This window comes from Cynocephalus volans, chromosome 2 (assembly GCF_027409185.1).
Source record: "Cynocephalus volans isolate mCynVol1 chromosome 2, mCynVol1.pri, whole genome shotgun sequence".
NCBI lineage: Eukaryota > Metazoa > Chordata > Mammalia > Dermoptera > Cynocephalidae > Cynocephalus > Cynocephalus volans.
In genome coordinates, this window is record NC_084461.1 from 189,626,664 (window position 1) to 189,650,360 (window position 23,697).

General features: G+C 37.9%; 1 protein-coding gene and 1 pseudogene across 2 annotated transcripts in view; one reads left to right on the forward strand and one right to left on the reverse strand.

Moving 5' to 3' along the window:
* Positions 1 to 23,697, reverse strand: part of HECTD4 (HECT domain E3 ubiquitin protein ligase 4) — a 174,094-nt gene that overhangs the window by 112,043 nt on the left and 38,354 nt on the right. For both annotated transcript variants that reach the window (XM_063085388.1, XM_063085387.1), the window contains exons 2-7: positions 19,793 to 20,310; positions 15,920 to 16,009; positions 15,127 to 15,257; positions 12,357 to 12,465; positions 11,543 to 11,681; positions 8,869 to 9,039 (exon numbers count right to left, since the gene is read on the reverse strand). In XM_063085388.1, the coding sequence (XP_062941458.1) occupies positions 8,869 to 9,039; positions 11,543 to 11,681; positions 12,357 to 12,465; positions 15,127 to 15,257; positions 15,920 to 16,009; positions 19,793 to 20,310 (1,158 nt within the window). The remainder of the gene's footprint in view (positions 1 to 8,868; positions 9,040 to 11,542; positions 11,682 to 12,356; positions 12,466 to 15,126; positions 15,258 to 15,919; positions 16,010 to 19,792; positions 20,311 to 23,697) is intronic.
* On the forward strand, positions 21,415 to 22,401 carry LOC134369500 (dnaJ homolog subfamily C member 2-like; annotated as a pseudogene).

Below are 23,697 nucleotides of genomic sequence, written 5' to 3' on the forward strand. Positions count from 1 at the left end.
TTTGTCTTAATTGATCCATCATAATTGTATATATTTTTGGAGTACAATAAATTTCGGTACATTCACACTGTGTGCAATGATCATATCAGGATGCATAGTATATCCATCACCTCAAACATTTATCACTTCTTTCTTTTTGTTGGGAACATTAAACATCATCTTGACTAGCTATTCAAAGATACACAGTACTTTGTTGTTAACTGTATTCTTTCTGTTTTACTATAGAACCCTAGATTCCATTCTTCCTATCTCTCTAATATTTTGTATTCACTGACTACTCTCTCCCTATCACTCTCTCCTCTTCCCCCGACCAGTCTCTAGCAACCACTATTCTATTCTCTAGATTCAGACATAGCGATCTATACTTGGGGATACTGCATGAAGTATGCAGGACTCATGTAAGCAAGGTTGTATGGAAACTTTCATATATATACAGTGGTTTAGGATCACAAGCACTCCACAAAATAAAGATGCCAGGGGAAAAAAATCTCTTGTAAGTGATGTTTTTTTAAAATTTAAATTACTGAATAGATAATAAAATTACCTGCTTCAAAATTCACAAATTATAAGGCTTAGCCAGAGCCATCCTGTGAACTACCTGGGCTGAATCAGAAAAAAATATTTATCTATGAAATGAGGCTTTAGATGAGATGAAATGATTCATAGATTTGCTGTGAATTATGATTTCACTTGATACTTAGAAGTACTGATAAATTTCTCTCCACATATAGTAATAGCTATGTTGCTTAATATTTTAAAAATACTTTTAATAGATAATATATTCACATGGTTATAAAACCGTGAACATGAACATGTCCAACACAGTAGCCTCTGGCCACATACAGATTTGGAGCACTTGAAATCTGGCTAGTCTAAATTGAGATGTGTTGAAAGTGTAAAATACCCATCAGTTTCAAAGACTGTACAAAAAAAATGTAAAATATCTCATTAATATTTTTTTATATTGAGCACATATAGAAATGATCATTTGTTGACATACTGGGTTCCATAAGAATTATTATTTTAAAAAAAAAACTCGGAAGATACAGAAGTCTCACTTATCCTGCTTAGTCCAATCTCCTTCTACAGATACAAGTAATGTTAACATTTTCTTCTGTATCCTTCCAGAGACAATCTGAACACAAAGAAAGCCTCCTCTCTCCCTTCATGATAAACCTCTGTAAAGAATGATCTATTTTTCTTTATCTTATCCACCTTACCCTCAACCAACTCCATTTGGCTCCCACTCCTATTACTCCCCCAAACAGCTCTTCCTAAGGCTCCCAAAGGCCTGCATGTTATACATTCAAAAGAGCTCTTTCAGTTTGAATCTTAACTTCTCAGCAGAATTCAATGCTGTTAACAACTTTCTCCTTTTATAAAAATTAACTTTTTTTTAAAGTTAGTTTTTCTAAGAAGTCCATTGTTAAACTTTTGCAATGTATGAAAAGATGATTAGTGGTAAGTCAGTCTTGCCCCTCCCCAGAGGAACCAATACTACCAGTTTCTTATGATGTTTCCTTTCATTCATTCATTCATTCATTCAGCAAGTATTTAGTAAGTACCTACTATGTGCCAGGCACTATTCTAGGTGCTGGGGACACAGCAGTCAACAAAAGAGTCAAAAATCCCTGCCCTCCTGGAGCTGACATTCCAGGCAGGGGAGACAGTCAATAAATAAGCAAATAAATGGGTAGTAATAAGAAGAAAAACAAAGTAGGGCAAAAGGAATAAGGAGGAACAGGACTTTTATTTTCTACAAAATATTTTATGTAGCATGGTCAAAAAGGTCTTTCTGACAAGGTGATTTTTGAGCAGAGTCCTAAAAAAAGTGAGAGAACAAGCCACATGGTTATCTGCAGGCCGACATTCCAGCATGAAGGCTTTGATGCAGGACCACACTTGTTGTGTTTGAGTAACATAAAGGAAGATGGCTGTGGCTGGAGTGGTGTGAACAAGGAGGAGAGTGGTAGGTGCAGAGGGGGCCCAAATCCTGCAGCGCCTTTATAGAAGTAATGAGATGTGGGATACATTTGGAAGGTAGAGCTGACAGCATTTACTGATTGGACATGGAATTTGGTGGAGGTGGCAGGAGAAGGAAGAGCTGAGAGTAACATCAAAGGTCCAGCCAGCACTGGAAGTACACAGATGCCATTAACTGAAATGGGAAAGGCTTCAGGAGGATCAGATCTGAGATAAAATTAGGAGTTTGGTTGGGGGCATATTTAGATTGAGGTGATTCTCAGATCTTTAACTGGAAAAGTCCAATATTCTGTGCACATACAAACACCCACATCAATATGCACCTAGAGTTCCGGGGACAGGTGTGGGCTGAGAAGCAAATTTGAGCATCATCAGCATATAGAGGTGGTTAAAGCCATAAAACAGGATGAGATCAACTAAGGAGTACGAGTAGACAGAGCAGACAGAAGGGGTCTTGGAGGTAAGACTAGGAAAGAATAGCCAGTGAGTAGAAGCACCACGGGGTGTACACAAGCCAAATGAAAACAGAGTTTCAAGAATGGGGGAGTGATCAACCACATCAAATACTGCTACAAGGTCAAGTAAAAAGAAGACTGTGAGTTGACCACTGAATTTAGCCATGTGGAAACCATTGCTAAACTTGGTAAGAGCTGTTTTGGTGATGAAGATACAAGACTGACTAGAGAGGGTTCAAGAAAGAATAGAAGGAGAGGAAGTAAAAACAGTAAGAATAAAAAACAAAACAAACAAAAACCACACAGAAGAACCCAGTTATAATAAACCCCTTCAATAATTTTGTTGTAAAGGGGAGCCAAAAGATAGGGGAGTATCCTGGAGGTAGGTATAGGTGAAGAGAGATGTTTTCATTTTTTCAAGATGGGATATACTCTAATGTATCTATATGCTGTGGTGAATCATCCGTTGAGAGAGGAAAGTTGTTAATACACCAGCAGGACAATTGCAGAAAGAATTATGCCCTCCAACTCCTTTTATTACACAGCAGGTAATGAACACAAACAATGTTCTGAACCTAGCTTTTTGTACTAAACAGTATAACTTAGAAATTAATCTAATTCAGTCTATGCAAATCTACCTCATACTTTTAATGGCTATGCAGCGTTCCATTCTGTCGAAGTAACTTAGGTGGTAAGCCAGATTATCTATGTTTAGCTTCCCAAGTTAGCATTTTAGAAAAGGTGTAATATTAGTGATTGGTGAAGATACAAAAGAAAATTTTTTAATGATGAAAACTTTCAAACATATGCAAAAATAGAGACTAGTATAATGAACCTCCATATACACATCAATCAGATTCAACTATTGTCCAGATATTGCCACACCTGTTTAACCTACCCTCCTTTTTATTTTAAGGCACATCACGGATATCATGTAATTCTACTTCTGAATATTTCATTAAACATCTCTAAAAAATATGGACATTTTCTTATATAACCACAACACCACTATCATACCTAAAATGTAAATTAAGATAACTAACCCCTTGGTTTCACCTAATATTCTTAATACTTTTACATTCAAATTTCAAATTATCTCTAAAAAGTTTTTTTACATTTGGTTTCTTTGCTTCAGACTCCCAAAATGACTCAAAGGTTTTTTTTTAATCTAAAGCAGGCTCCTTCCTCCCCAACTTTTTATTTCATGTTGCAGGCAGGGGCTATTTTAGTTGTTCTACTTTCTCCAGGGCAGATATGGGTTTTTGATTACATAACTATATGTCTAGAAATATTTCTGTTTTCTTTATAGCTGATTAATACTTCGGTTGAATACTGACTTCTGGGTTGGAAATCAATTTCCCTCAGAATTTTGAAAGCACTGTTCCATTTTTGCATACAGCAATGCTACTGAATAGCCTGGTGCTTTTTCTAATTCCTCATTATTTGTATACGATTTTAAAAAATTTTCTGGAAGCTTTAGAATCCTTTCTTTATCCCTGGTAATCTGAAATTTCATGATGTGCCATGGTGTGGGCATTTTCCATTCACTGTGCCAGATATCTTCTAATCTAGACAACAAAGTCCTTTAGTCTGAATTGCTTCTTGTATTATTTTTTTCAATTAATTAATTATTATTATTATTATTTTACATTCTAAGATGTTGTTGTGGAGCAGTTGGGGGAGAGGGGGAGAGCAGAAAGGGGAGGAGAATATGGTGGGAGGAGAAGAGGGGGTGTGGTCAAGGTCTGTGGCACCCCTCTCATTCCAGCAGGGGAGCCCTGGGTGCTTCCAGTGGCAGCTCTGTGGTCATCACTGGGCTGGATGTGGACGTCAGGGGAGCATGGCTGAAGCCCTTAGCCACCCCCCCCACCCCAGCTGGGGAGCCCAGGATGCTTCAGGTGGCAGCTCGGTGGTTGTTGCTGGGCTGGATGGGGACACTGGGTGGGTGTGGCTGAGGCCATTGGTCCCCCACCACTCCAGCTGGAGAGCCTGGAGTGCTTCTGGGGGTGGCTCAGTGGTCACTGCTGTGCTGGATGCAGAGGTCGGGGGCAGGTGCGGAGGCTGAGGCCCTCCCCCAACCCTAGCTTGGGAGCCTGGGGCTTCCGGTTCTTTTAGGTTTTATAGGTGTTCTTTGGTGGTGGTGGACCTTTACTGGTTCATATCATAACTTTGATCTGTGTGTGTTTTGAATGTTCTTTCAGTTCTGTGTTGGATTATTAGCTGCCCCCACCACTTAAACTCTGCACTGGAACTAATTTATTGTCCTTTGCTTACTTCTAAAATGGGGGAACTTCCTGTGGGGAACAGAACTTGAACCCTGTGGTTGAGCTAAATTGCTGCTTTGCTGCTGATTCTCTCGGGAAGGCTTTTTATGCAGCTCAGGTTTTAACTGTTGGCTTTGTAAGCCATTCTGGGTCTTGTGAGGTCCGATACACCTGGGTTGTGTGGAAACTGTCTGGGCCTGAGTCTTTTCAGCAAACTGCACTCCCTGCAATTCTATATTCCTGACCAGTCTACACTGAGTGGGCCTGTGCTGATTGGAGGGCAGATCAGCTGTCCATGCTGTGCCCCAGTGTTCCCCCGGTGGGTCCATCTCCCCCACCGCCCACACTCCAAACACTTCCCATGGGATGGGCCATGCACCGGTCCCTTGCAAAGACTTGCTTGCCTCTGAGTGACTCCTTTTTCAGGTGTCTGTGGCCCCTCACTCCTCTATGGATCCACAGGAATGCTGTTAGTGGTCTTGCTGGCCTAGGGGACCACCAAAGCCCTACTCTCCCTTGCAGCCTCCAAGCAACTTCATACGAATAGCACAGCAGTGGCATTTGCCAGCTCTTGCTCTGTGTGCTCACCAGGGCCAGCCTTGAAGTAGTAGGGGCTCAAAACGGTGGGAGCAGTCCTTTCTTTCTCTCACTGTAGCTTCTCCTGCCTTCACAAACTCTGTGGGTCTATCCTCCTCTTCCCCTGAGCTCTAGCAGCCCCAGCTTGGCAGTTGTTGCTTTTTAATAGTTGTAAATTGGTTGACTGTGGGAGAAAGTGATGCTAGGGATCATCTATTCTGCCGTCTTGGTTCCAAATCTCTTGTATTATTTCTTGATCCTTGTCCTCCTCTTTATTTACTCTGTTCTCTTTTTGGAATTCCTGTCAGCAAGACTTTAGATGGGTCACTCCACTACATTTTTTTCTCTTTTCTTTCATATTTACTGTTCTTTATCTATTTGCCCTACTTTCTGGGAGATCTCTTCTTATGTTTGACTCTTTTATTAATTTTTAAATTTTGATAAACATAGTTTTAATTTCCAGGAACTCTTTCTCGTTTTCTGTTTTGTTTTTGTTTCTGTTTTTTTTTTTTTTTTTTTTTTTGCTGGCTGGTACAGGGATGAAACCCCAGACCTTGGTGTTATCAGCATCATGCACTAACCAACTGAGCTAACTGGCCAGCTTTTTGATACTTCTTTTTTTTATGACATCCTGCTCTGTTTTATGAATGCAATATCTTCTCATATCTCACAGAGTGGTGTGTTTATAAAGTTTAGTGTGTTTAGTGTTTATAAAGTTTTGCTCTATTCCTTCTGTTAGCTTTTTAAAACTTTCTTTTTCTAATTTTTAATTTTCATATTGGAGGCTTTCCTTATTTGTCTAGTGATCCTTGGTTATGTTTTTTTTTTTTCTAATTTTAAAACTTTTTATTAGAAAAATTTTCTGTGTACACAAAAGAAAAGAGAACAGTATAATAAGCTTCTCATGTGCCCATCACCTGGCTTCAATAATTATCAATATTTTGCCAACCTTGTTTTACCTATTCCACTCCCTTCTACACACATCCCTCTCCAAAGTTGTGGGTTTTGTTTGTTTGGGTTTTTGTTTGGTCTGCTCTTTTTTAACAATTCAGCACTAATCAGGAATTCTGTGGACATGGTTGAGGTTTGCTTCTTGGAAGACATCACTTGTGGGTGATTCACCAGGGCAGCAAGGCTTTGCCTTAGATGAACCCCAACTACAGTATGTAGAGGTCTTTTTTCCAGGATCATTCAGCTTCTTCAGAAAATAAATGTCTGGTCTTTTGCCTGGCAGCCAGCATCCGAGTGCAGATGTGTGCACCTGGAAGGGGGCCAGCAGGCCCTCGCGTAAACCCTCAGTCTACAACCCTTGTCTCTCACTGGCTCTATGCCACAGCTGATGGCTCCAATTCCTAAGATACTCTGGGGTTGGGTGGGGGTAAATCCTCTTGCTTCCTCTTGGTATTCCCCTCAACAAATACTTTTAGTCTTGGCTTTCTCCACACTGAATGATAGGAAGGGATGCTACACTCTCCATCTTCTAAAGTGGGGGACAAGAGATACTGCCTAGAGTTGATGAACAAGAAAGGCTTAACTATCAATTACTGTACAAAGATAATACAAAGAAGAACTAAACTAAACGAAATAATTACATTAGGAGGAATAAGAAAATAAAGAGGAGGAACTGAACCAAATCCTCATTTATCAGAGCCAAAAACCAAAAAAACCCAACAACGAACAATATCTGGAATTCATAAATCAAGAAACAGCAATATAAGCATTTTATTTAGAGTTCTGAAGGCAGCCACCAGGAAAACTAAAAGCTGAAACCATTAAAGTGACTGCCTAGGTGCCTAGGAGAAGCATGCTGGGGGATGGGGAGGGACAGAGCAAGGGGCTCTTGCTTTACAAGCCCATGTGTGCTACCTGATGTTTCCAACTATGTGTGTGGACTCCTTTGATACAATTTTTTTCTTTTTTTTTTTTTAAAGATGACCGGTAAGGGGATCTTAACCCTTGATTTGGTGTTGTCAGCACCATGTTCTCCCAAGTGAGCTAACCGGCCATCCCCATATAGGGATCCAAACCCGCGACCTTGGTGCTATCAGCATCACACTCTCCCAAGTGAGCCACAGCTGGCCCTACAATTTTTTTCTTTTAATTTAACAAAAGCATTTCAGGGAAAGGGGGAATTCTTCAATGGTCCCATTATTCTTAGAATAAAGACCTAAATTCTTTAAACAGCTGGTAAGTCTGTTTAAAAACAAATAAACAACAAAAAAAGCTTTTCTGATAACTATGAACTTATGTTCAGTTTCTGGCAGACCAATTCAAAGATTCACTCCAGCAGGGAGATTTTATAAGAAAAGATAATGGTTAGAGAATACAGTGAGACTTGATAGAAAAAGAATGTACAGTTAAATGTTACTACTCTCCTGACTAATAAGTCAGCTGGCAGGATGGATGACTGGTTTCCCAGAATAAGTTTTAATCCCATTAAAATTTATTAGAAAATTGCTTCAGTGTTTTGTTTTTTTCCCCCCAGGAATTATAATTTCTTCCCAGAAGGAGGTTGTAAATTACCACATGGAAAAAGGTTTTGTCACAGACCTGGCTTGGGGCAATTGTTTCTTTTATAAGTCTTGACAAATACTATGCAGACCAGCTCTGTCCAACAGAACATTCTTCAGTGATGGAAATGTTCCCTATCTTTGCTGTTCAAGGCAGCAGCCATTAAACACATGTAGCTACTGAGCACTTGAAATGTGACTAATGAAACTGAGCAACTAAAGCTTTAGTTTTACTCAGTTTTGAGAAACTGAAATTTAAATAGTGGAATGTTGCTAGTGGCTAGTGGCTACTGCACTGGACAGTGAAGATCCAGACCACCTTGGCTCCCAGGCTCTTCTTACCCCATTCCAGCCACACTGGCCCACTTTCATCTCCTAAGATGTGCTCACTCTTGCCACTTTGCACTTGTGCTCTCCTCTTCATGGGATGTACTTCCTTTCTTGACTCCCCAACTTCCTCATCTGGTTAATTACTACTTTTCCTTCACTACCTAAAATGATCTTGTCCATCTATTTGCTCACTTGTTTATGGTTAATTTTTCTGTCTCTCCACCACCACTGCCCCAACCTGCTCAATTCTGGAGAAAGAACACAAGTGCCACTTGAGCAAGAACCCTGCCACCTTGCCCATCACTGCATTCCCAGCATCTAGACAGAACGCTACTTAGCTATGAGCATTCAGCTACTATCTAATGGACGAATGCCTTCTCACAATTTTCATTGTCATCTCTCTTGGAGACCCCCAATTTCTCTCTATAGACGATTTGTGCTATTGCAATTTAGTTCCACATTTCCAAAAGCCCCATAAGCATTTCTACTTAAACACCTCACTGTCTACACATTAAATAATGTTATCTCCTCTCTGTTGCCAGATTAACCTTCGGAAAGCTGAGCTGTATTTATGTCATACTACTTCAAACAAAGAAACCTTCAAAGATATTCAAGAGAAAAATCAACTTTAAGGAAACAGTGAACACACTGTACATATTGCAAGGTTCTTAGGGTCTTTGTATACCAATATAAAAAGAAAGCAAATAGAAATGTTTCGGTAAAGATGTGAAGTGAGAAAGTCAAACTTACTACAAGTTCAAAAATGTCCATGAAGACAGAATGCCCCTTAGGTGTTTTCTCATTCAGACTGGCAGGAGACCAGATCCAATAGAAGTAAGTGCCATCTGAAGAAAGGTGCACGGTGCTCATGGTGCTGCCAACAGGGAGGTGATTGGCTGGCATTGGCACCATCTGGCACACCTGCACATGAAAGGGAGGAAGTCTTCATTAGAGCACCACATATATTTTGATCAATCCTATCAGCTCATCCTTAATGCTATTAAGTCCAAGATGAGAACACAAGAGGCTTCCTGATCAAAATAGAACTGATATTTATCTCTAAGATTAATGTACAAAGATTACAGAGTAAAAATATAAAAGTTTGTACAATGGTAGTAAAATAAATATGGATAGCCATGCAACAAATGAAAAGATTCTTGAGATAAATTCAAATTACATTCTAATAGGAAAGTATTTACTAAACACTTTGAATCTGCTATGCATGTGTGTTATATCAAATACTTATAAAAAACAAAGTTTTAGAGAAATAGTACTTTCTGAAATTTCCTTAGTAAATGAATTTAAGACCATCAATTATATTCAAAAGATAGGAACTATGTCTTATTCATCTTCATATGCCCAGCACCTAATTCACAGCCTAACTCAATGTCATTTAATAAATATGGAAGGAAGGAAAAAAGAGATGGCAGAAGGAAGACAAGAGGGAAAGCAGAGAAGAGGGAGAAAGGGAAGGGACAAATGAAGTAAGAAAAAAAGAAAAAAAAAAAAAAATGAAGGCCCATAACAGATCATAACTTAGCACATGAAGGCTTATTGAAATTCACCAAGTCCATCAGGAGGAAAACATAAACACCAATTCTCTATATCGGACATGAAAGCACGTGTTTCTAATACTAAACATCCTTCAGCTTCAGCAGAATAAATAAACTTTGCATCATTTCACATAAAATGTGTAATACATGGTAATTTTCATTGCCAGAGGTGAGTACTTGAAATGAGGGAAAATGAGAACCAAGAAAACTGCTGACTAGTTTTTTAAAAAATCCAAGAATAGAAGAGCTGAAAAACCCCAAATAAAAATAATTGGAGAAGGTCAGATGCCTTCAGGAAACAGTAAGAACGATTTTCAGTTACTCCATATCTTTGAGTGGGTCACTAGTTTTCCTAAGGCTACTTTTGACTCCTCAGCTTCATTTCATATGAACTTTTTTCCAGACTTGTTTTGTGTACCTCAAAAGTAAAAACTCAGTTAATTGTTATAACTGCACTTTGAACTTGTAGTGCCAGGAAGTCCAGAAAGTTGACAATTACTTATTGGCCTATACTACCTCTAAATTGCTCCCAATGCACATATCTAGTTAGTGACCTGCAGCATTGCTCTCTTGGACACTGTCAAAGTTTTTTACAGCAACACAGAGGAAACTAGCATTGCTTCAAATGTAAACCATGTTCTGAGATTTAACATCTGTTTAACTCCTAGGCTTATAACTTCTATTTCAAATACTATGAGACATTCTCATCTGTCTGCAATTAGTGACAAGAAATTACGTCAATCGGGTATCTATTTGTTAATTTGTTCATTTTATTCATCAAACAATTACTGAGTACTGACTATGTGCTCTGGAGATGACAATGGTAAACAAGGAAAGGCACAGTTGAGTGACAGGAAAAGCACAGTTCTGTTCTCCAGGAAAGGCACAGTTGAGTGACAGACAAAAAGAGATGAAACATTCCACTTAATTCTTGGATGTGACTACTTTCAGGGTGCTTACTCCACAGATGGTAACTCTAACTGTTCAATTGGGCAGAAAGTTGCAGTGTAAAGATCGCAAACTCTAGAGCTGAGAACCATGGGTTCAAGTTCTGGTGCTGCTATTTCTGGCTGTGTGGCCTTTCGCAAGTTACTTAACCTCTCTGAGCTGCATTCCTTCATTCAGCAATAAACACTAACTGAGTGCTTACAAGGTGTCTAGCCTCAGTTGCCTTATCTGTAAGATGAATCTATTATACTTACACCAGGTAGGGAGAGGAAGTGTATGCAAATTGCCTAGGCCAAAGCCTGACACAAAGAAAGATATTGATAAATGTTATTTACTACCATTGTTATTATCATCAATCAAAGGTCAGGCACTGTGTTATGTTCTAGGGATATAAAGATGAGTAAGACAGGGTCTGGACCTAAAGGTGTGCATGGGGCAGGGAATTCCAGAATAAAGTAGCAAGTACCCTGATAGAGTGCTTAAGAGAGCACTAAAGATGAGCTCTTAATCTAACACACAATGATTTTATTCTAAACTCATTTCAAAGTCCCCTTTCCCACAGAAAGGCTGTTTAGGACAAATTGAGTAGGAAAATGATACTTTCCCAGAATAGATCTGGTAAAAACAAAAACAAAAACAAAAAAAACCCCAGCTAGTATTTATACCATCTTTGACTGTCTAGAATTTTTTTTAATCATAAAAGTTTGTTGTTGGTCTTAGAAACTTAGAGAGCATTCACTCAGATCATGTGGGAAAACTCTAAGATATTAAAGAAAAAACAGAATGCCCAAACTTTAAGAATTAAAAGGATGCCACTCTGTGAGGAAAATATATCAACTGTATTATGATTATTTCTGATGATGTCAGGAACTTCCTTTACTGTCTCCAAAATATGAAAGACAGTGCCTTGGTTTTTTGTTTACCTGAAGGGTGTTCTGATCAATGGCCTGGAAAAGGGAGTGAGGTTTATTATCAAAAGATACAGGCCGATGGAGAAGACAGCCACTGCCAAAAGCCACCCATCCTGGCTCCAGCTCCTCGTTCCGGCAGTACACAAAACCTCTATGGAAGAAAAAAGGTACACAGGCTAAATCACTGGGCTGTGTCAGAAACCCCACAACGAGCTACAGTAAACACAAATAACATTTTCCACCTAATTTTTAAAAATGACTAAGTATGTAAAACATCTGAAGGGGAGTGAATATATCACATTAACTTTGGGACTGACAAACTATGGCAAATATTAATTTTCCACAATGAGTTAGACAGGAGAAAAAGTTGGGGAAAAGTTCTAACTAAATATATATGTTGCTCTCAAACCGTGGGTTATTTTAGCAGCAACTCATTGATCTTATATCCCAACTGAAAATCACTGCTAAGCCAATGACAAATCCAAGTGCAAAAAGACTTAACCAGAAAAATGTTCCTTTACCAACACAGAGAAGTCACTGATATTGTTACAGAAATCCTGGTCATAGAGGAATTTCTCACTGGAAACAATGATTTTAGGGCTACTAAACTCTTCAGAATCAAAACAAAGCTAAAATGCATTAACAGAACAAGGTGGGAAGAGGTGGCTATAAAAGAAGACTGGACTCACTGGAATTAGTTGTGACTGGTTATTTAGTTACTAGTCTACAGGGAGTCAGGATGCACCCCCAATGTCTTCTTCACAGAGACTTATGTAAGGAGGAAGATGTTCCAGCCAAATCATTTGGCAAGTTCCATGCAACTGACCTGAGAGTACCATGTAATCCAGACCCCAATTTGCTTACTCCTCTTCCAACTGAGTTAGTAGTATACAGGTAAAGACCGTCTGCCGTGAGACAGCGTCCCAAGTCAGCATCTGAAATTGTTTTTTCACAGGTAAATTATATATATGCTTTTTCTAATGAAATTATAAACATGTTTTTTCTAATGAAAAAGCCATAAGGAGGTTGAGTGAAAGATAATTTCCCACTCCTAAAATAAGTGCTTCAATGTGATTTCCAGGGAAGATGGCTTGAACCCCAAAATCAAACATCCAAAATACATGTGGGACCAGGGACCAAGATGAGGGAAAGAGGTCAGAGAGTTATTAGCAGGAGAACCTTGCTCAGCCTGCTAAATGCTTTTTGCTTTCTCTTTTTGACAAGCAGAAGTACTGAGTCAAGTTTAAATATTCTTAATTAGAATCTGAAATGACTAAGGGTACAACACTTTTACTAATGATTGCATAGAAAGAAAGGTGTGAGCGCTTTAAAATCTTGGGCACTTGTTAGGTGACCTTGGACCTCTATGAACTTCAGTTTCTTCATCTGTAAGATGAGGATAATAATATGTATCTTAAAGGTTACTGTGATGGCTAAAGGAGATAATACAGGCAATATACCTACATTGCTCTCTGGTACAAAGTCAATGTTCCATAAATAGCAAATGAAATTATGTTGATATACTAATGGTATACATTGAATTAAAATTTGTTTCTGTAGATCTTCCATTCAGAGACTAATTTTTGTATCTGGAAGGACATAGCACACAAGTATAATATGGTTTCTACTTAAAAACAGCAATTATGTTTCCCCTTAGCAATGTCTTCCCCAATCTAAAATAAACAGTTTCTCCCTACATGGTAGTAAATGGTTTACTAATTTATATTCCAAAGAATTTGCTTTAAAATAGAGCTCATGGATAAACTTTCAGTGTTTATTTTCATAATCATTCCACTCACTATTTTTAAGTGGAGTTTGTCCACCTGAAGCATACAGTATTAGTTGGAGGAAACTCAATGTCACACCACTCAAATTAGTACTGAGTATGCTGTTACTTTATAACTCAGTCTATTAATCTGAGACAACTGGGACCTGTACCTATTTGTTCCTCAAAAAAATTGGTTAAAATATTAACTCCACATCTTAAACATGTTGTTTAACTTAAAATTTATAAATTACATTTACTGACCAATCTTTAGATTAAGGCCCATGGCCTTTTGAGTCTGAGTCTGACAACGGGCAGACTAAAGGAGACAGACTAAAGAAAATTGGCAGGAGCTGCTTCTGGCTGGAGCTAAGTGATGACTACAGTATCATCTTAACTTCAGTCAGTGCTGAATGTTTCCACATTAAAAGTTAAAGGAAACTATTCTAAAAATTATTTTAAGAAAAACATTCTCTACCTAGACACAAAACCAAAAGTACAAGAGAGTGAAAAGCAAACAGATCAGCTTAATACCATCACCCTCAGTGAGAAACTACCCCAAGGGAGGAGATAGCAAATGGAATAAAGGGAGAAAATAAAGAAAGGGGTTTTAGTTCTGTATGAAGATGTAAGTTCGAGCCTACAGTGTCTGAGGACTTCTTGGGTACTGTTGACTTTTTGCTTCTCCAGCTGACTCTGGTTGAGCGAGTGAAGGTAATAACTCATATGCAGAAGCCTCACCACTTCCTCTCAGCACTGTTGCATGACTATCTAGAACTGGTGGACTGTGAAAAGGCACAGACCCTGGGCTGAGAGGTGCAAGGTGGCCTGTGGCTTAGATTGAGCTCACACCCTTAGGGTTGCTCAGGAGGCTGCCCCATTGGGGGTGGAAAATGAGGGGGTGGGCAGAATAGGCTCTACATCCCACACCAAAATGAACACCAGTCACTTTGAGACTCATTTTGTTAGGTCTTTCTAAAACATTTGATTTTCAATGAAAACAATTTCCTGGAGTTTTTTCCATTCCAGTTTCATCAGTTATGTAATATTTAATGATATAATCACAATAACAAGTACCAATTACAGTAACAAACTGGTTGGTGAGCAAGGCTGATTCTAAGCAAGACTGAAACTCTGCTGGAGGGAGCAGTGGTGCACACACATGTCTAGACGAGCCAACTGGCTCCATGGGTTGGTGGTCCTCAGCACTGGTCTGTACATTTTACTGAGCGAATAGAGAGGCCTGATTCATCCAGCAAGTCAGTTAAGTGGAGATCAAGTAAGAGAGCTTCTACCATTTTTACTGAGATAATATAATAAACTGACATGAAATACTGTGAAACTGCGTAAAAACATTTTAATTCAGCCTACTTTCTTTAAAGGAGATACTTAACAATTCATGCTCCCTTGATCCTTCTCATTTTTTGCTTTTAGAACAGGAGGGTTCATTAACACACATTATAAATTACTAAAAGAAATAGTATCAAGAAGCAAGATCTGATACCTTATTAGTAGACAAAAAAATTCAACTTCAGGCTACCATGCCCAAACCCAGGAACCAATTTCAGTAATTCAGTACATCCCTCTTTGGCAGGAGTGTATGGATGATACTTTTCCTTGTGATAGTAAAACCTATCCATTTTCTTACCTCACCAAGTATCAGCTTTTATGCTTTTACTGATAAAGCAGACAATGAGTACACTGTATAGGAATCTTAAGCTCTTAATGAAAAGGAACACACAGAGTTGTATCTAAATCATTTGCCACGATGATCTAAAACCATTCTTTTTATATCTTAATATCAATCACATGACAAAAATCCTTGCATTACCTTTATTTTCAGAACTGGAGCCAGTGTTGCTATCAGGTGCAGGCAACATGTCTTCATACCCCCATGATACTATGTGTTTGCCCCCAAGCAAACAGGAGGGGGATCCAGGCCCCCCTTCCAAAAGCAACAGCCTATGAGGCAGAGAAGGAGAATCGCAAAGACACTGAGACTATTCATTTCACAAGAAAACAAAAGTCTACCTACCACCACAAAGAGCAGAAACTAAAATAGCTTTACACAAATATTACACATCTGTAAAGATATTCACAATATATTTTTACATGAAAAAAATTACAAAGGAATGTTTATAATAGAAATATAATAAAATTATATCTGTATGTAAAATGTATTATTTTATATATACATGTGTATGTGTGTGTGAGAGAGTGAGACAGAGACAAAGAAAGAGACAGAGAGGGGTATGAATTAGGAAGCACATATACCAAAATTTAGGAATGGTTATCTTTGGGTAATGAGATTATGAATGATTTTTACTTTCTTCTTTATACCTTAATATATCATCATCTCAAAATTTACAGTAAGAATTCATTACAAGCTATTGCATATTTTTTGAAGACACAAAAATAAAAACAATGAAAACAACATGCTCTTGGAACACTTACAAAGAAGAAAAGAGAAGACAAACAAAATTCTTAAGAAGGAAAATATGATTCTTATTTAAATATATGAATCATTCATTGATAAGAGTTTAGCAATCTACTCATTAAAAGAGATTTTATGCACAAATCTGCCCTGTTTGGAAGGAGGGTAAGGATCCAAAGTGATAGCTTACCTACACAGTACATCAGCTACAGGCAGGGACCCTAGATCAGTCTGTTTCTGTAATAGATGGACTGTATGGACAAAAGTTTTCAATGATCCCCTAAAAATAAAAGGAACAGAAAAATCATCAAAATTGAGAGTCAATATGACATTAATATTAATTTTATTAACCACATGGGAAGGTTCCAAAATGTGTCTACTTGCTTCTGCCAATCAGAAGATGTGTTGTGCAAAATATACTTGATTCTTACCTATCACCATTGGCTCATACAACAAGTTACTATGGGAGTGGCACCATGCCAATTATGAAGACATTCTCCTTGAATTTGAAAAAGGGAACAGTTTTCCCCTAACACAAAAGTTCAAAACATAAAGCTCAAGCACAAAGAACTTGTGGCTATTATGCTTGGATACCGTTCTCATCACCAAGTCACCCTCTAGTCTAAAGGAGAGATTTTACAGGAAGAGGTTATATTTAAAGTCTCACAGTAATTTCAGGCCTGATTTTCTAATATCTTTCTTAAGTTCACCCATTTTGTATAACATCTCCCTGAACCTCATTACATTAAATATAACTAAAAAGGAATATACACTCAAATAATTAATACTTTGTGTTCAGAGGTATTCTTACTGCTGTGAAGCATATAATTGTAATATGTACAGGGCTCACCATGACCCAGTTCCTTTCAGTTTCCAAAGCTTGAGGCTCTGGGAAGTCTGTAATATGGTCAGCAGATCTAAAAGAAGGTGCTTTTAAGATGTGCAAGACTTACCTGGCCACATCCCAAGTATAAATCACCACAAGAACACTTCCTGAACTAAATGATCACTTTTATCAGATGGGCTGACTTCACCTGGCTGTCTTACTCTCTTAGCCAAGGCTTTAAGTGCTAGGTATCACATGCCTAAATCCCAAAAGAAATGGAATATCTAATGCTAGACTGAGTAGGCCTAGAGTCCTCCTCCTAATTGCCTCTTTCACTCTCTCTAGTGTTCAAAGAACAAAAACCAAAGAACAGTATAAGGCGGGGAGGCAGCAGATAGAGTATAAAAGCACAGTTGATAGTCAGGACACACAGGCTCTGAAACCTGGCTCTGCCACTCACCAGCTACACAATCTCAGTCCTGTCACCTAACTCCTATGGATTTTTGCTTTTCCATCTGTCCAACAGGAATACTTCCCTGGGGAAGTGTGAGGTTCAAAAAGGGGCAAAAGCTTTAACGTTTCGGAAGGTGAGAACCATTAACTGACTATAAGGAATTATTACCAGCCAGACAATTAGATCTTAAGAGTTAAATTTAAATTCCTTCCATGGCTCACAAGCCCCTATATGATCTGGGCCCTGCCAACCTCATCTCCTGCCCCTATCCATGTACCATTAGGTTCCAGCTTTCCTGTCTGCTTTGTTGTCCCTCAGGTACCCCAAGCACAGGAAGAGCATCAGAGTTTTGCCACTTGCTCCTCCTCTTGCGTGGAACTCTCTGCCGCTGGCTCTTTTGCTTGGCTAGTTCTTCTTCATCATCTGGTTCTCAGTTCAAATGTCACCTCTGTAGTAAGGCCTTCCCTGGTATCTCTTGCTAATGCTGCCCCCCCACCTCCACTTAGTCATTCTCTATATCAAAATATCCTGGTTTCTTTATAGTGAATATCTCTCCCTAAAATGATCTTTTACATGTATTTGTTGTTTTTTGTCCACCTCTCTCACTCTCATGTAAATTCTGCAATTTTAGGGACCATCTGCCTGCTCATTGCTGTATCTCCACCACCTAGAAGAGTGCCTTGCACATGGTAAGTGAGCAATAAAGTTTTGCAGAATGAATCACCCTGAGTCTATTCATCTGTAAGCTCTATAAGGTTAGAGACCTTGAATCATCACTATATCCCTAAGACCTAGCAAGTTTCCTGGACATCAGAGATGTTCAGTAAATGTTAGTTGGCTGAATAAATAAACGTCATCATAATATTTTGGAAGAGTCATTTTGTCTTTGAGAGCATCAATCTCAAAAGTTCAATAATATGTCCCTAAAAACTTCATTAAGACAAATGACCTAACACTGAAAAGTATGTGCCTTCTGAGGTAAAGAAAGTCCAGAACAAGGTGATAATATTAGCAATAGAATATAGGAACCATCTTTAAAAAAAACCAAGAAGAAAAAAATAAAAACATCCATTTCACCAAGATGGGTTCAGATCCCCTTACCAGCTAGCCACCCCATCTCCTCACTCCCTCCCCGCCCCAAACATCCATTTCAACATTTCTGCTGAATGGAATTTAGAATCTCAAGTACAGAAAGCAATTTCATTAACTATCTGTGGTATAAACTGAATTTGGGTACATAATTGAAAAGTGAGGTTTATGATTCAATGTTTAATAACTTAAACTGTTTAAAACTAAAGAGTTGACAATTATTACTAACCTCTTAAATCTTTCTAAAGATAGCGCTTATCTAAAAGGAAATTTTCTCAAAATGGGATTTTTACATTGATAACAAATCTTTTAGGGCTCAAAATTGTCTTCTGCATATGCAGAAAATAAATCAATCCAACATAAAGCCTTTATAGGGAAATGTATTTCAGTGCCACCCAATAAAGTCTCCAGAATTAAGCACATGTCAGGATTTCCACAATCATCTACAGTCTTCAGGGATCTAAAACTAGGCTATGACAGTTTGCTCAGGGCAAAGAAATTGACAATAAATACTAATGCCATTTTGACTTAAAAATAACTTGAGAGTCAATCATTTGAAGGTCGACTTTGAAACCATAAAGTGAGAAACAGGGGAAGAAGCCTTATAGCTAAGAACTTCATAATCATCCAAGAACAATTTTCCACATATGCTTGGCTATAAAAAAGGAAGATCCCAACCAAAGAAAAGTTCTGAGGGAGAGGGACAGACTAGTGACACTAATCTATTAGACCATGGTCCTAGTTGGTCCCCGGACACTTAGCTTAGAAGAAAGCAAGGGCAGTGAAACTTCTTTCTCACAAATATGTGCCAGTAATTATATGGGTTACTGGGTGGGCAAATGTCTAAATCCTTTCCTGGAAAAGCAATCCCAATCACATTTTCTATTGACAGTGAATCAATAACATCAACTTTCATATGAAGGACAGCACATTATTAAATCTAAATATATACTAGGGCCAGCCCGTGGCTCACTTGGGAGAGTGTGGTGCTGCCAACACCAAGGCCACGGGTTCGGATCCCTATATAGGGATGGCCGGCTAGCTCACTTGGGAGAGCGTGGTGCTGACAACACCAAGTCAAGGGTAAAGACCCCCTTACCGGTCATCTATTTTAAAAAATAATTAATTAATTAATTAAATAAATCTAGATATATACTGAGAGATCTTTCAATCAAATTGATGAAGGCAAGCATAGGGGTACAAAAATACAATTTGTGACTCAGTCTTATGACTGAGTCCAGGTGAATAAGAACCCATTAACTTGCTGATGTACTCCTTATACTCTTTATAGAGAGGCATGAAAAAAATTAAAAGCTCTACAGATTTTTTGACCATCCTCCCAGGAAAAATACAGACATAACATCCTCTGCTAACAACCTGATGTAAAATATTAACCACTTAAAGGGGTGAAAAGATATGGTGAGTGTTGATTCTCCATTTTAATCTATTTAAGCTGTTATCATGGTATAGCAGAAAGAGAAAACTTGAACTTGGGTTCCAGCTCAGGTGCCTGGTGCCAAGTTTTGGTGAAAGCATCTTATGCACTGTCAAGGCTGTGAAATTCAATACTGAAAACAAAGAAGGACTTCTGAATGTTAAGACTTTCATCAAATACACTTGGCCTCTTATTCTCTCACCCAATCCAGGTAGCAGTAGTTGCAAGGTCATCACACGATACACTCAATTTTCCTTACCTGGCACATGCCAAAGCCACCAGGGCAGCAGCAGCATTTTCTTTTTGCTTATATGGGATGTGTCGACCTGTGTCGGAAGTCTCCTCTAGCCAAGAGCACAGCAAAGTTTCAATTCCATTGAGACAGTCAGCAGGCTCCTTGGTCAGGCTCAAAGGCTGGCAGTCGCGAAGGCAGTTCAATAGCACCTCAGCAGTTATGTTACAGAGAGAGGGGTCTGTTCTACTCTGGGACTGAATAAGGGGGAAGACCAGCAGGAGCCCCATTCGCGATGTGAAGGGTGCTTGCTCGGGTTGCTGCAACAAGCCCTGGCGTTTGAGCAGGGCCAAAGTTTCTTCATCACCTGAACTTTCCCTTTCATGCTGTTCTTCCAAGGCCAGTTGGCGCTGCGCATTCCACAGTCCTCGCAAGGCATTCAGGCGGTATTCCAGCAGGCGGGCATAGGCATTGCTCTGATTCCCACAGACAGAGCGCAAACGTTCTGCTAATTCTATCGGGTTCTTTGTCTCGAATGTTAAAATCTAAGAAAAAAGACAACAGAGAAGTTGATATGTATTGCTTTCACCAAAATCACCTACGGAAGCAAATATGTCTAATGGCATCTAAAAATAGTCAACATCAAAATTATTTTAATTGCAACCAAGTAGAAAACATGTACTCTTGCTGATGGAGATTTTTTTTCTCTTGGCTTTTCTGCTAACGTGCCTATTAAAATTGGGCTTAGACCTAATTGAATGAACTCAAATCATAAAAAATATATTTAAGTGTGAAAGTTAGAAATTAATTCAAGTAATTTATTTTAGAAAACTGACATATAAATCTTTATTAAATGATCTTGAGTTATAAATGTTAAGTCTCTAATTCTTATTACCAGGTGAATTGTCAGTGAAAACAGAACAAAGTTTTATCTTTGTTCTTCAAAACCTAATATACCTACCAATAAATAATGAATTACTTATTGTTCTTTAATTTTAAAGCACACTCCATTCTCACTACTGTTAACCCATTATTTCAATTTGTGACACGGTATAGATTTATCCAGTTCATATGTTAAAATGAGGAATCACCACAATTTTCTTGTCAAAACTTAATTATCAGGAGGCCTTCTCTAGATTTTCAGCAGCTGGAGGATAATAAAACCATTAAATCCTCTATCAACTAAGAGAAGACCCAGCTCTTACGATAAAAAAAAAAACAAAATGAAAAACTGAATTACAATGCAAAGAGTTCATGGATATAAATCTGAATTGGTCAGAATGAACAGACCATTGTAACCAATGAATAAAGGAAGGCATTCTAGGAGCAACCACATTAAAGCAGATTATCAGGCACTAGAGGTGTCTGGTTCTCAGTAGACCAGAAAGTCAGGGTGGGAAGAGACTTGGGATAAAAGTAACAGGACATTGACACTGACATTAAGAAAGGTAATAGTTCAGTCTATTCATCTCAAAAACTGGAAAAATACTTTCTTCTATGTCAAATTTTGCCTTTAAGAACTCTGTTAGCCCAATTACAATAATAAATAAGAACTCCCAGAGCAATGCAAACACTTTAATTGTCTAACTTATTAACTATATGTGTAACTCAGCACTGAACTGAAAAAAGTTCACAGTTTAGAAACACCAATGAGGAAGCAAAACAGAAGGAAGCAAGAAGCTAAAGAAAACAAAAGAAGCCGAATTAGGAGCTGCTCGGTTAGCTAAGAAGAACAAGGAGAAGTTAAACAACAAAAGCATTATTGGCAAAGAAGGAAAAAGCCAAAAAAAAAAAAAAATCCATTAAAAAGGAAAAGCAAAAACTTTGAAACTTATCCAAGAACTGGAATCACTTTTCTGACGAGGCAGATTGAGTTAAAATGACAGAAGTATAAAAACTTTGTGATCAGCTTGAACCAGCAAGTTTACAGAGCTTGAATGAAATACTTGCATAATCTACAAAAGAAGTAGGAAAGACTGCTCTGGAAAAACAGGGAGAAGAAACAAATGAGCAAATTAGAAAAGAGAAAGAAGAAGCTGAGGCTTATATGTGACAAGAACCTAAGAATGCTGAGAAATCAACTAGCGCAGATGGAAATGGCATTAAAAATTAGTCAGAAAATGATCTGCAATTACTAGTTAAAGCTGTGAATCTCTTCCTTGCTGGAGCAAATTCTAGATGGGAAGTTATTGCTAATTACATGAACATACATTCTTCTTACGGAGTCAAGAGAACCACCAGAGATATTGTTGGCAAAGCAAAGAGTCTCCAAAAACTTGACCCTCATCAAAAAGATGACATCAATAAAAAGGCTTTTGATAAATTTTTAAAAGAACATAAAATGGTGCCTCAAGCAGATAATGAAACACCTTCAGAACAGTTTGAAAGTCCATGCACACTTTCACCCCTTGGATAACAGAAGAACAGAAGCTTATGGAACAAGCTTTCAAAACACATGCCTAAAAGATGGGAAAAAATAGCAGAAGCAGTGCCTGGCAGGACAAAGAAAGACTGCATAAAATAAGGAACTTGTCAAGACGGTAAAAGCAATGAAAACTGCTCAAGAGCAAGAACTGAATGCAAGTAGAGCCAAGAAATTACTTAATGACAATTTTTGTTGGGTGTGCATTTTATAATAAAGCCAAAAATAATGTAAAAACAAGCAAACAAAACTACAAATTTCAATTCAAAAAATTAGCTATAAGTACTCATTTAACTGATATGAAAAAATGTTTATAGCTAAAAAAGAACAATTCAAAAGTCAGTGCCAGTCTATCATACCACAAATAACATCCAAATGCCATAAAATTTCAAACAACTTAGCAAAGAAACAAACCACTGATAAACACAAGTACTTCAGTGAATCTCAGTGGCATTTTGTTGAGTGAAAGGAGCCAATATGTAAAGGTTACATTCTTTATGATTCCATTTATACGACATTCTGAAAAAAATTAAACTGTAGTGATGTAGGACAGATCAGTAGTTGTCAGGGTTCAGGGGTATAGATAAGTTATGACTAAATAGAAATAGTATGAAGACACCAAAGTCAGCTGCCCAAAAAAAGAAATAGTATGAAGTAGTTTTGGGGGGTGAATAAATTGTTCTGTATTCCAATAGTGGTGGTGGTTACATGAATCCATAATGTGTGAAAATTCATAGAACTGTATCCCCCCCCCAAAAAGTCAATTTCACTATATGATAATTTTAAAATTAAGTAAAAGGAAAAAATTCCAATCAGGCTAAAGTTGTATTCAACTAGGTATTATTGGGTAAAGCTGTACTGAAAATCAGATTACTAAAAATAAAAACCAAGGGCATTTTTACTTAGTTTTTAATACAACAGGATCAAACAAATGATGACTGATTAAATGTCCTTCATCATTATATCATACAAAACTGTATTTCCCTACCCTTTTGTCTGGATTTGCCAAACACAAATTACCCTTTTTATTATTTTTCAGATGGCAGCAGATAAAATAACTCAAGCTCCTTTAAAAATGATCACATTTCAAGGGTAACCACCTGCCTTGAAGCTATAATCATATCCAAGGAAGCTAGACTGCCTTTTTCCTTTTTAGTACCCACCCCCGAAAAAAAAACAGTAAACAACCTTCACCATTACAATCAATAAACAAAGATTATTGAGATATTTTTCAATGATGAAAAAATGGCAAAATTTTAAATTTGATCACCTTCCCATTTATGAACATCTAAGCAAGTAAGACATTTTGTAGCATTTTTTAAAAAAAGCTTTCCAATATTGATTTTGTGATTTCTTCCACCCAGTACAACTCTTTGATATAAAATACATATGTGCTCCACGTACGTTTTTACTTATAGTACACTGATCATCTACTTATGCTATGAAATAACTACTAAAAAATTCAATATAGGCTTTTATTGAACTTAAGAAGCAAAGAACAACTCAGTAA